Here is a 13,097-nt window from a genome sequence, read left to right as displayed (position 1 = left end):
TATAGGGGCATTTTTACAAATTGTGGGTTCTTTTCAATTTCTTTGAACACTTTTGTTTATTATTATCTATAAAAATATTGGAGATGGGAAAAGTGCTGTTTGACTGGGAGAGACCTGTGGGGGTGGGAAGTCATGTGGTGAAACCTCCAGGGATAGCTCCAACCCGAGTTGGCAACCCTACCGCCATTATCCCCTTCTAAACCATGTTATCGCTGCCCTCCTCAAAAAACCCACCCTTCACCCACTAGCCAGCCACCCACCTCATTTCCAATCTCCCTTTCCTCTTTAAGGTCCTCATCGCCCCGCTCCAAGCCCATCTCGCCCGTAATCTCCTATTTGTACCCAGTTTGTTTTCCTCACAGCACTGGAGTCACAAACAACATCCTCTGTGGCTGTGGCCATGACTGTGGTTCATTATCCCTCCTTGTACTTCTCGACCTCTCTGCAGCATTCCACATGGTTGACCATGCCATCCTCCTCTAATGCTTCTCCTCCATCATCCAGCTCCACGGGATGTGCCCTTGGACGGTTCCATTCCTACCCACTCGAACACAGCCAATGCATCTCCAGCAATGCCTCCTCTTCCCTCCCTCACCCTTAGAGTACTCTGCCCTCGTCTACATGCTACCCCTTGGCGACATTATCCGCAGACACAAGATCAGTTTCCACAGGTACGTCAATAACACCCCGCTCTACCTCTCTAGCAGCGCACTCGACCCCTCCACTGCCTCTGTGCTGTCAGACTGCTTGACTGACATCCAGACTTTCTGTTTTGGGTGCAATCGGGAAATTGCGCCCAAAATGCACTCGAAATTGCGCTGATTAGGTTGCAATTCAAGTTTCCCATAAAATTCATTTGCATAATCACAAACGTAAAACGGACCAGTGCAATCGGGTGGCGTAATAAAACGGAATTGTTTCTCTTTTTCTCTTTTCATTAAAAAGTATTGCTTGATGTATTTAAGAATGGTAACCTAGTGCAGTTTTCTTAATGCAGCTGAAAATGGGTTTATCACCATAACTTGAATTGAATCTTAAACCAGCGTAAAAGATTGTGGAAAACACGAAGGTAAGTGGTTCTGTGCGTAACTCACTTACGCTTAAAATTCCTCGATCTTTTGCGCTGGTTCGGCCAATTCTGCCCGGATTGCACTGATATTACTGGTGGAAACCAGTGGAAACTTTACTCCCGCAGTCTTGAATGTGTCACAACTGCCTCCAATCTTACACAAGACTGGAGCTTGAAAGGAAAGTCCCCTTCTTTGAATGGAGCCCTGGTGGCGAGGCCCTTGTTTATAAATACCTCATGATAGCAAGACGCCTATTTGTAAATTGTTGGAGCTTTTTTTGATTTCCGGGGTTTTGTGTAAACTTGGATGGGGAAATTGTTACAAAGGCTGGGGAAAGAGGAACAAAGGCTGATAGTCGTGATGAAGCGGATTGAGAGTGCAGCAGGACGATGTCAGGGCTGGCTGCTAACCATCACACGAGAAAGGGTTCAGGGCAAGAGTACATGTATAGGAGTTGGGCCGACATCCAGGTTGAGTGAGAAGAACTTTAATTTATATGGCGCCTTTCACGACCTCAGGACGTCCCAAAGTGCTTCACAGCCAATTAAGTACTTCTGAAGTGTAGTCACTGTAGGCAAACATGGCAGCCAATTTGCGCACAGCAAGGTCCCACAATCAGCAATGAGGTACGTGACTAGATCATCTGTTTTTTTGTGATGTTGGTTGAGGGATAAATATTGGCCAGGACACCAGGAGAACTCCCCTGCTTTTCTTCGAATAGTGCCATGGGATCTTTTACATCTACATGAGCAGGCAGACAGGGCCTCAGTTTAATATCTCATCTAAAAGACCGTACATCCGGCAGTGCAGCACTCCCTCAATACTGAACTGGGAGTGTTAGCCTGAGATCATGTGCTCAAGTCACTGGAATGGGGCTTGACACCCACAACCTTCTGACACTGAGGCAAGAGTGTTCCCCACTGAGCCAAGGTTGATAGTCTTGAGTGGTTCTGTTATCAGGCCCAAGACTGTGAAAATCTCTGTCAACACCTGGTAACCTGCCTAATGGGGAAGAATCAAATCTTGCTGTTTGTGTGAAATATATTCTCGATATGCTTAGTGCACCCTAACATGTTTTGGGGTCCTCAGAGGATCGCAGAGCAGGACTTCACTTTCAATCCCTTTGTAGATGATAAGTTTTTCTGATTTCTCTTTTTATATCTATCTATCTATATATCTATATATTTATATGTATATATGTAGGGCACATTTCCTGTGGATACAAGAACACTGCTGTAATAATCATTGATCATTTCTGGAGCTCTTTGTATTGCACGCGGTTGCTGGTGCAATGTGTTGAGATCACTGAGCACACTGCCCTCTGCTGTTAAAGATTGCTGTGCATTACTCAACGGTGCTTGTGCATCTCATTACAAACTGCCCCTACGTGTTCCTGATGGAGTTCCTGTGTGCTGTGATTCCCACTCCATGCTGTACTTCATTGATCCCTTCTGTTCCCCGTCTCCCTCGTTCTTTGAATCTGTTTCCTCCCGTCACTCCCATCAGAGAGGCTGTAATCATCTCTTACTGGTATCATAATCTCTTATCCTAGCTGCCTAGGCCCAAAGCTCTGGAATTCCCTCCCTAAATATAGGTGACCAAAATCTCCTTATATGACTTGGTGTCGCATTTGTGTTTGATAATCGCTCCTGTGAAGCGCCTTGGGACGTTTTACTACGTTAAAGGGGCTATATAAATACAAGTTGTTGTTGGTTGACACTGGCCCATATACAACGGCCCTCCGGTGTAACACCCTATTCTGTGAGATCAACACACTGCACCAGCATGCCCTCCACAGGATGTAGCTCTTTAATATTTTGATTCGCTTTACGGCAGAAAATAGGTGTCATTGAGCTAACCTTTAGATGGCAACTGCTGATCATGTGATTTTAGAAAAGGGTGCTTCCGTGTAGTTTGACCTGAAGCGAAGGGAATGCTTCATTCACTGGAACTAACATTCTGATGAAAGACTAATTGAAAGTGCAGCGTGTGAAGTCGAGGGAAGAGAATGGCGTCTTTCTAACAACTGGTTCTCTTGTGTCTGCAGGTTGACAATGCCAAAGTCCTACACTATGTCGGTGCTGGAGTGGGATTTCCCAGCAGTATGCTGTTCATCTGTTTGCAGTCTGTGCTCACCTACAGGATAGCAAAGAACTCACTGGACTACCGGATAGGCCACTGCCGAGGCCTGCTGACCATTGCGGCCTTCATCACCCTTGTTCTGAGTATCCTTTATGCAGAGAACTTTGTCTAAACAGTGCGCGGAGGCAGCTGTATAACTTGGGCCAGTCATCCACACATTCCTCTAAGCCAGTCTCAGACTGTAGTACAACAGCACCCTAAGTTTACCACGCTCAACGCCATGCGCTGCCACATGCCCGCTCTCCACCTCTCTCTTCAGCAGTACCGACTCACTCTATCTCAGAGCTGTCCTGGTCCGCAGTTCCATTTCATCCTTCGCCTCATCTGGCGCTTTAACAAAACACTTTCTTTCAGGTGTCAAGGGCCGCAATCTTCAACAACTCTTAGACACCAACGCCCCTCCTGATACTTCTTCTCCTTCACATTCTTCCGACCCCATCCCTCCCTCCAACCTCACCCTTTGTCTTGTTTTCACCATCCCCTTCTATAGACGCGGCCTGACCTGTTGAGTGTTTCCAGCACTTTCTGTTTTTATTAAGCCTAAGTTTACAGATGAATTAATTTGCAGATGCAGCCTTGGCCCATTGAAGGTCATCCCTCTAGTAACTTAACTCCCAACATACTATCCACCCGTTATTTTGACTGCTTCTGACGTCTCTCTCTAAAACACTCTCTGGAGATTATTACAAACATTTATCACATTTGAGCAAAAACAGTTCTAATATCAGCTTCAAATTTTCTTTTCAATTTGAATTTACGTCCTCTGGTTTGACACGGTGATTCTACGGGCCCACACTGCTGGCTGGGAGCTGGCAACGCAATTCAGAAAATACGGGCACGCACTGGCCACAATTTTGGAACAGCGTGGACAGCGTGTGTCCCAATGTCCGATTTGCACGGCCAGTGTGAAGGCTCCCAGTCAACAGAGAGAACTCATGGAATTAGTGGGGCGGGGAGGAGAGGGTGGGAGGGAGGGAGGAATTATTTAGTCATGATGCACCGGCCACCATGGTGTGGGGCAGGCTTGATGGACCAGCAGGTCTTTTCCTGCCTGTCAATTTTGTATGTTTGTTTCGTATGTGTCCCCAACATTCTGGACTTGCCTTAATTAAACCATTTCATACTTTATATGCCTCAGTGAGATCCCTACCCTTTTAGGTGGCACTTCTCATCAGACTAGGTTTAGGATTGATCCTGAAATAAGTAGAAAAAAAACCTTTCTTAGCAATAAAATGATGTGCAAACTGTTTTAAGCAGATATTAAAACAAGATCATTGTAGGTGTTTAATAGACGGCGGTATCTTGGTCACAGCGGTAAGATGGTATTGCTTAATGTACGCTGGAGATCTGTCAGTATCTGTTCTCTGGACCTCTTGACTCAGCCTGGGATAGTTATGAACTATAACCCTGAAACAGTATGAAGCCAAAATCACCAACCAGGTGTCATCAAAGTTCATAACAGCATAAACATATTTAAAGTTCCTTCCTCTCTCTCTCCCTCTCCACATAGACTGTAGTTCAGAGCCAAATCTGAACATAAATAGTTCATTTGTGGAAATTTTATGCCATTGTATAACTAAAGATGAGAATTAACTCCTGGTAGGAACATAGAAACAGGAGGAGGCCATTCAGCCCCTTGAATCTGTTCCGCCATTCAATTAGAGCATGGCTGACCTGTACCTCTACTCCAATTACCCGCCTTTGCTCCATATCCCTTGATACCCTTACCCAACAAAAATCTGTCGATCTCAGTCTTTAAAATTTCAATTGACCAGAGCAGTCACAGCCTTTTGGGGGAGAGAAGTCTAGATTTCCACTACCCTTTGTGTGAAGAAGTGCTTCCTGATTTCACTCCTAAATGCCCTAGCTCTAATTTTGTGATTATGCTCCCTTATTTTGGATTCCCCCACCAGAGGAAATAGTTTCTCTGTAACTGCCCATTGAATTCTTTTATCATTTTAAAGACCTTGATTAGATCACCCACTCAACCTTCTAAACTGTAAACAAACAATGCTTGTTAAACCTGTCCTCATAATTTAACCCTTTACGCCCTAGTAACATTCTGGTGAATCTGCTCAGCACCCCTTCCAAGGCCAATATATCTTTCCTGAGGTGCAGTACCGAAAATTGAACAAAGTGCTCCAGATGGGGCCTGACCAAAGCTCTGAACAACGAAAGGATCACTTCCTCACTTTTGTATTCCAACCCTCGAGATAAAGGCCAATATTCCATTTTCTTAATTGGGAGAGATCAGGAACTATGAAGGAGCAAATGACTATGGGTGTCCATGTACACAAATCACTAAAAGCTAGTACTGAGATACAAAATGCAATCTTGATTGCATTTTGTGTACATGGGCACCCATAGTCATTTGCTCCTCCATAGTTCCTGATCTCTCCCAATTAAGAAAATATTGCGATTTGTCTTTCTCTGATCCAAAGTGGATGACCTCACACTTCCTCCTATTGAACGCCATTTGCCATAGTTTTCCCACTTACTTAGTCTGTCTATGTCCTCCTGTAATTTCCTGCTCCCATCTACACAGCTTACTATGCCTCCAAACTCAGTGTTGTCTACAAATTTGGACATATAACTTCCTAATCCTTCATCCAAGTCATTAATAGGTATAGTGAAAAGCGTCTGCATCTATTTATGTTACACAATAAAAGCCTTGCATATAGTGCACATGTCCTGTAAGTGTCACACTTACTTCCTGTCACACTTCGCCTTTCACACTTTGTTGTTATCATTCCTTTTTCTATTATAAAGCATATCTTCTGATTCACCTTGAGCAATGCCATGGAAAATCTGCTAGTACTGACACACACTTTCGAATGCACTTAGTACTGGATTCAGAATGCCTGCAGCTTCTTATTCAACCTCCCCGTGAATAAAGTCAATATTCTCATCTGCAGCCTGACTCGAGCATTCATGTCAAGAAATATTACACTTTGCATCCTTAAACATACGTACGTGTTAGCAGCAGAATAATACATTGTGCATTACATTGTATAATGTTCCTGTCCTTATAAAAAGTGCATCCCCTGACCACCATGAGCATCGCCATGGGAAACCTACTAGTTTGCAGGACAAAAATATTAATCTACAAATGGTTATGTTGTGTATTCACACAAGCTCCATGCTGGTTTCTAACAGTGGAATTTATATTGGTTTTACTGGAAAGATTCTAGTTCAAGGCTTCAGCTCCACTTCCGTGGGATGACTGCTGTCGCTGTGTGATGAGCTACATTTCTGGTTTCCATTGAATCCCTAAGAGTGTCACGCAGAATGCAATCTAGAACAACTTCTAGAATGTGACCAGGAACAACATCTAGAATGCAGGCATTCTGCCTCCAGTACAAAAATATCTAGAAAGTGATCTGGAACTAGATCTAGAATGGGACCAGGAACAACATCTAGAATATGCCCAGAATCAACATCTGGAATGTGATCTGGATCAACATCTAGAATGTGATCTGCATCAACATCTGGAATGTGATCTGGATCAACATCTAGAATGAGATCTGCATCAACATCTAGAATGTGATCTGGACCAACAACTAGAATGTGACCTTGATCAACATCTAGTATGTGACCTGGAGCAACATCTAGAATGTGATCGGGATTAACATCTAGAATTATTCTGCTGTATTATGTATTATTCTGCTGCTAACACGTAAGTATGTTTAAGGCTGCAAAGTGTAATATTACTTGATCTGGATCAACATCTAGAATGAGACCAGGAATAACATCTAGAATGTGACCTGGATCAACATCTAGTATGTGACCGGGAACAACATCTAGAATGTGATCTGGAACAACATCTAGAATGTGATCTGGATCAACATCTAATATGTGACCTGGGGCAACATCTAAAATATGCCTAGAATCAACATCTAGAATGTGATCTGGATCAACATCTAGAATGTGATCTGGTTCAACATCTAATATGTGACCTGGAGCAACATCTAGAATGCAATCGGGATTAACATCTAATATGTGACCTGGAGCAACATCTAGAATGTGATCAGGATTAACATCTAGAATGTGATCTGGATCAACATCTAGAATATGCCCAGAATCAACATCTACAATGCGATTGGGTTTAACATCTAGAATGTGATCTGCATCAACATGTAGAATGTGATCTGGATCAACATCTAGAATGTGATCTGGATCAACATCTAGAATGTGATCTGGATCAACATCTAGAATGTGATCTGGATCAACATCTAATATGTGACCTGGAGCAACATCTAGAATGTGACCTGGAGCAACATCTAGAATGTGATCTGGATTAACATCTAGAATGTGATCTGGATCAACAGCTAGAATTTGACCTGGAATAACATCTAGAATATGCCCAGGATCAACATCTAGAATGTGACCTGGAGCAACATCTAGAATGTGACTTGGATCAATGTCTAGAATGTGATCTGGATCAACATCCAGAATGTTACCTGGATCAACATCTAGTATGTGATCTGGAGCAACATCTAGACTGTGATCTGGATCAACATCTAGAATGTGATCTGGATCAACATCTAGAATATGACCTGGATCAACATCTAGTATGTGACCTGGAGCAACATCTAGAATGTGATCTGGATCAACATCCAGAATGTGACCTGGATCAACATCTAGAATGTGACCTGGAGCAACATCTAGAATGTGATCGGGATTAACATCTAGAATGTGATCTGGATCAACATCTAGTATGTGACCTGGAGCAACATCTAGAATGTGATCTGGAGCAACATCTGGAATGTGACCCGAAATGTCAAGCAGAGCAAATCTGGAATAGCACCTAGAATATGGTCTGAAAGGACAGCTGGAATGCAATCTAGAAAATCACCATGATAGCAACACCATTACCCAGTTTACCCTGCCATATACATTCCTTAACCAACTTGCAAGGTGGGGTCTTCTTCATTCAGGAGAGCTCACAGCTCCAGCACGCGGCAGCAATATGCGAATGGGTTTTCACCATCATCATCCTGGTTTTCTACGGGACCTTCGCTGTGGAGTTTGGCTCTATCACTCAGAACACCTTCCTTGAAATGCTGGCAAAGAAAGGCAAGAGGACCCCCCATAAATCAGACAACAACAGAGTCCCCAGTACGCGCATCAACCGCACCCAAGAAGCTATAGCCATGATCTAATCTTCAAGATCTTCACACGCTGGTTGAACTATTATGGCACATCCGTAACTCTGCCTTAAAACATCCATAAAAATCCAAGAGTCCGGGGTATTTGTGGAGCATTACTGCCTGATGCCATGTGGAGAATAAATCACTAGATACCTCAGATTCTTGAAGCAATCAGGGATACTGTTACACAGAAGCCATCCCGAGAGGACCAAGCTTTTCCTTTTCCAATGGTATTTTTGGAACATTTATACGGAATTGCATTTTTTTTATAAAACTTTGATTTTTATAACAGAAGAACGAATTATATATTTTATGTGAGCAATGAATTGACCATTTAGAGTATTGAGAAAGGATCTTGATATCTTTGAGATGCTTGTAGCACTGACCCTTTGTAAATGGGACAGTTAAACATCCAAATTGAAGTTATAATACTAACTTTTTAAAAATCAATTTCCATTTATTTCACACATCGACGACTCAACGACTGATTCTGTGTGTTTCTGTGTCATCCTCCGCTTCCAGGCCAGAGAGGGGCAAGATGCTGTTTCTAAGACATTTTCAATCCCACTTACCAGGAGCGGTCCAAGAGCAGCGCAGGTTGACCAGAGTTGGAGCCTCAGGCCTTGGCTCTGTGCACTTCATTGACCCTGCACATACCTCCTTCCCCCATGCTCCCTCCCCCTGAGCACCTGCCTGGCCTTAGTTCTCTCAGTTTTACAAATAAAGAAGCATCTGGCATTGAGTCTACACCCACCTCCATTGATAAATATCCTTGCTGTCCATCTCCATTAGTATCGCCCCTCCCTATCTCTGTAACCTCCTCTAACTGTACAACCCTCCAAGATCTCCGCGCTCCACCAATCCTGGCCTCCTGTGCATCCCCGATTTCCTTCTCCCCACCATTAGAGGCTGTGCATTCAGACGTCTCGGTCCCAAGGTCTCGAATTCCCTCCCTAAGCCTCTCTGCCTCTTTTACCTCTCTCTCCTCTTTTAAGTCGTTCCTTAAAACCTACCTCTTTGACCAAGCTTTTGGTCACCCGTCCAAATATCTCTTTATGTGGCTTGGTGTCAGATTTTGTCTGATAACGCTGTGGGATGTTTTACTGTGTTAAAGGCTCTATGTAAATGCAAGTTGTTGTTGTAGTATCAGCTTCTGAAGAGATCAGGGACTCTCTGCGCAGTGAGAGCTATGTCCTATTTTTCTGTGGTGCCATCTGATAGCATTAAGCTACCCATGAGGCCATACTCTCGTATGTGACAGACAAGTCAATTTTAGAAGTTGGATTTGTTTAAAGCACGTGTGCACATTTTATTCAAGCTGACAGGAAACCCGTGAAAACAAGCAGCCGAATTATCCGAAATGTTGCATGTCGATCAGCTCCCCTGTCTAGAGGCAAACACAGACTGCAATTCCAGCCAACTCATCATTTAAAAATCCGAGATCTAAAAATATACAAAGTGACATTTTAAATATGAAATTGCTACATACGTACGAATTAAGAGCAGGAGTAGGCCATTCGGCCCCTCGAGCCTGCTCTGCCATTTGATAAGATCATGGCTGATCTGATTGTGACCTCAACCCTACTTTCCCGTTTATCTACTATAATGTTACATTCTGCTTGTACCTCAGGGGCCAGTACACAGTAGTATTGGAATCCAATCAAAACCACTTTAACTTTTCAGAGAAGGTAATAATTCCATATATCCAACCCATTGCGGACATGCCCAATGGATGAAATTTAAAATCTTTGTTGTACATTGCCAAACCCTCCAAGGCCTTGTAACCTCTGCTCCTCTGTAACCTTCCCCAGCCTTAGCATGCCCTCTGGTGCCTCACTCTGACGTTCTGTACATTCCCCTCCCCCATCTCCCTCTGCTCCACGGTCTTCAGCTACCTCAGCTCTACTCTCTGCAACTCCTTCCCCAAACCCACCATCTCTGTACCTCCCTTCCCATCTTTAAAACCCTTCTCAAACGCACTTCTTGGACCAAGCTTTCCGTCCCCTCTCCTGACCTCCCCATTAAGACTTGGTGTCCACTCCATTCTCTCCTCTGTAAAGAGCCTTGGGGTGTTTTTCTAAGTTAAACATGCTGTAAAATTGCAAGTTTTTGTTGGACATAAATCTGAGAAGCAAACTTTTGAAATTTGCTTTTCTTTTTAAAAATTTCTTCAACTTCTTACGAGCAAATGTGCTGAGATTATCTTAAAGGAGGACACTGAAACTTTCTCAAGTGACAAATTTCAGCCACTTACTCACAGCCCGAAGCCCTGCGGCTTATAGAGAGCCAACTGTTGCATTATATTTGGCCACCAGCAAAGGACGGCCATAGAAGGAGCACTCACATCACGGGCCTGTCAGACTGTTAATCAGCCCGCGAATCTGTCCACTACTTCACACTATTCTCCAAGGGAAGAGTGTGAAGATACAAAAACAACGACAACGCCACCCTGTCAGATTGCTAATCAGCCCGCAAATCTGTCCACTACTTCACACTATTCTCCAAGGGAAGAGCGTGAAGATACAAAAACAACAACCACCACCAGCAAAGGAAGGAGGGGCACTATTGCTTCTTCTTCCTTCAGTACATTCTGGTAAAATTGGGCTCTTGCCCAATTTGAGTGACAAACATTTGTAGAAAAAGATCGAGCAGGGCTGTAGAACTTAGTGATCGGGTTGAGGCAGCCATTTTGAGCAATCTTCTTGGGTTGATCGATATATCCCATCAACTGTGTGTAAAGAATTCACGCTCTTGATCAAATATAGCCAATCTCCATGGATTAAGTTCTCTCTGTCTCAGCATACGTACTTATACTTCAAAATGGCGACCTAATTTCCTAGATTTCCACAGGGAACCAACAAAGCAGCTTCAGTTCCCTTACTTCATGCAGAAGCAATAGAAAAGCCCAGGTGGTAACAAAATATGGCACTGAGCCAAACGAACCAACAGATTGCCAGTTCGATTCCCAGTGTGTGCTGAATTAGCTGAACTTGGCCAGGGTAACAGTGGGAGCGCTAGAGTTGGCCTCAGTGCCCCGATCACTTTCCAGCGAATGCAAGTGCGTGTGAGCATCAGGGGAGAACAGGATCGGCCTCAGCTGTGATGCACTTTGTGGTAAAATAACCCGTTGAGGGTCCTTTTTCTGGCTTACACATGAATAATGTCCACTTAGATGAAACACTGAGGTGCTGCTCCCCGCAATCTTCAGGAGCGAAGAAATTGGGGGTGGGGGAATCCAGGCGGAAAAAGCAGAACAATACACGGTGAATAACATTGGGCAGGGTATCGTGTTTATTAGTACATTGCATCTTTCAAAAAAACAGGGCACAGTTCCTTTGAAGCACAAGTAGCCTCTGGCCAACGATAACAAGATATCCCACTGCAACCTAAAAATGCAAGGGAAAGACATGTTATTTCATCACACTGTATGGCAGCAGCGTCAAAACGCACCACAAACCACAAACAAATGTGCCAGGTTCACAGAAATTGAACTAAAGTTTGATTAAGTGATTTTTAGCCTGAGGGGATCTGTAGAGAGCAAGAAGCCTTGGCAACTGAACACGCATAATCCTTATAATTGCATTCAGGAGAACTTTTTTAGCCAGTACGTAGCAAGTCCAACAAGGAGGGAGGCAGTTCTGGCTTTAGTTTTAGGGAATGAAGCTGAGCAGGTGGAAGGAGTATCAGTGGGAGAGCATTTTGGTGGTAGTGATCATAATTCAGTTAGATTTAGCATAGTTATGGTATGGACAAGGACAAAGACAAAGACAGGAATAAAAGTTCTAAATTGGGGAAAGGCCAATTTTACTAAGCTGAGAAATGATTTAGCAAAAGTGGACTGGAAACAGCTACTTGAAGGTAAATCAGTGTCAGAGCAGTGGGAGGCATTCAAGGGGGAGATTCAAGGGGTTCAGAGTAAACATGTTCCCACAAAGAAAAAGGGTGGGACTGACAAATCTAGAGTCCCCTCGATGACAAGGTGCATACAGGGTAAGATAAGGCAAAAAAGGGAAACTTATGTCAGACACCGAGAGCTCAATACTGCAGAAAGCCTAGAGGAGTATAGAAAGTGCAGGGGTGAAATTAAAAAGGAAATTAGGAAAGCAAAGAGAGGGCATGAAAAAATACTGGCAAGTAAAATTAAAGAAAACCCCAAAATGTTTTATAAATACATAAACAGCAAGAGGATAACTAAGGAAAGAGTAGGGCCAATTAGAGACCAAAAAGGTAACCTATGTGTGGAGGCGCAAGATGTGGGTATGATTCTTAATGAATACTTTGCGTCTGTCTTTACAAAAGAGGGGGACGATGCAGAGATTGTAGTTAAGGAGGAGGAGTGTGAAATATTGGATGGGATAAATACAGTGAGAGAGGAAGTATTAAGGGGTTTAGCTTCATTGAAAGTAGATAAAGCGCCAGGCCTGGATAAAATGTGTCCCAGGCTGTTAAGAGAAGCAAGGGAGGAAATAGTGGAGACTCTGACCATCATTTTCCAATTCTCCCTGGCTACAGGCGTGGTGCTGGAGGATTGAAGGACTGCTAACATTGTACTGTTGTTTAAAAAGGGAGAAAGAGATAGACCGAGTAATTATAGGCCAGTCAGTCTAACCTCGGCGGTGGGGAAATTATTGGAATTGATTCTGAGGGACAGCATAAATTGTCATTTAGAAAAGCACGGGTTAATCAAGGACAGTCAGCGTGGATTTGTTAAGGGAAGGTCGTGTTTGACTAACTT

General features: G+C 43.6%; 1 protein-coding gene across 2 annotated transcripts in view; it reads left to right on the top strand.

Annotated features, from left to right (window-relative positions):
• zgc:154058 (Transmembrane protein 150A-like) overlaps positions 1-11,145 on the top strand; it is a 109,419-nt gene extending 98,274 nt beyond the window's left edge. For both annotated transcript variants that reach the window (XM_067972660.1, XM_067972661.1), the window contains exons 7-8: positions 3,118-3,295; positions 8,130-11,145. In XM_067972660.1, coding sequence (XP_067828761.1) covers positions 3,118-3,295; positions 8,130-8,374 — 423 coding nt within the window. In that variant the 3' untranslated portion in view covers positions 8,375-11,145. The remainder of the gene's footprint in view (positions 1-3,117; positions 3,296-8,129) is intronic.
• Positions 11,146-13,097: the final 1,952 nt, after the last annotated feature.

The sequence above is a fragment of the Heptranchias perlo genome, chromosome 36 (genome assembly GCF_035084215.1).
Source record: "Heptranchias perlo isolate sHepPer1 chromosome 36, sHepPer1.hap1, whole genome shotgun sequence".
Classification (NCBI taxonomy): domain Eukaryota; kingdom Metazoa; phylum Chordata; class Chondrichthyes; order Hexanchiformes; family Hexanchidae; genus Heptranchias; species Heptranchias perlo.
The sequence above is the reverse complement of the archived record's forward strand: the minus strand, read 5'-3'. Positions and strand labels throughout refer to the sequence as shown.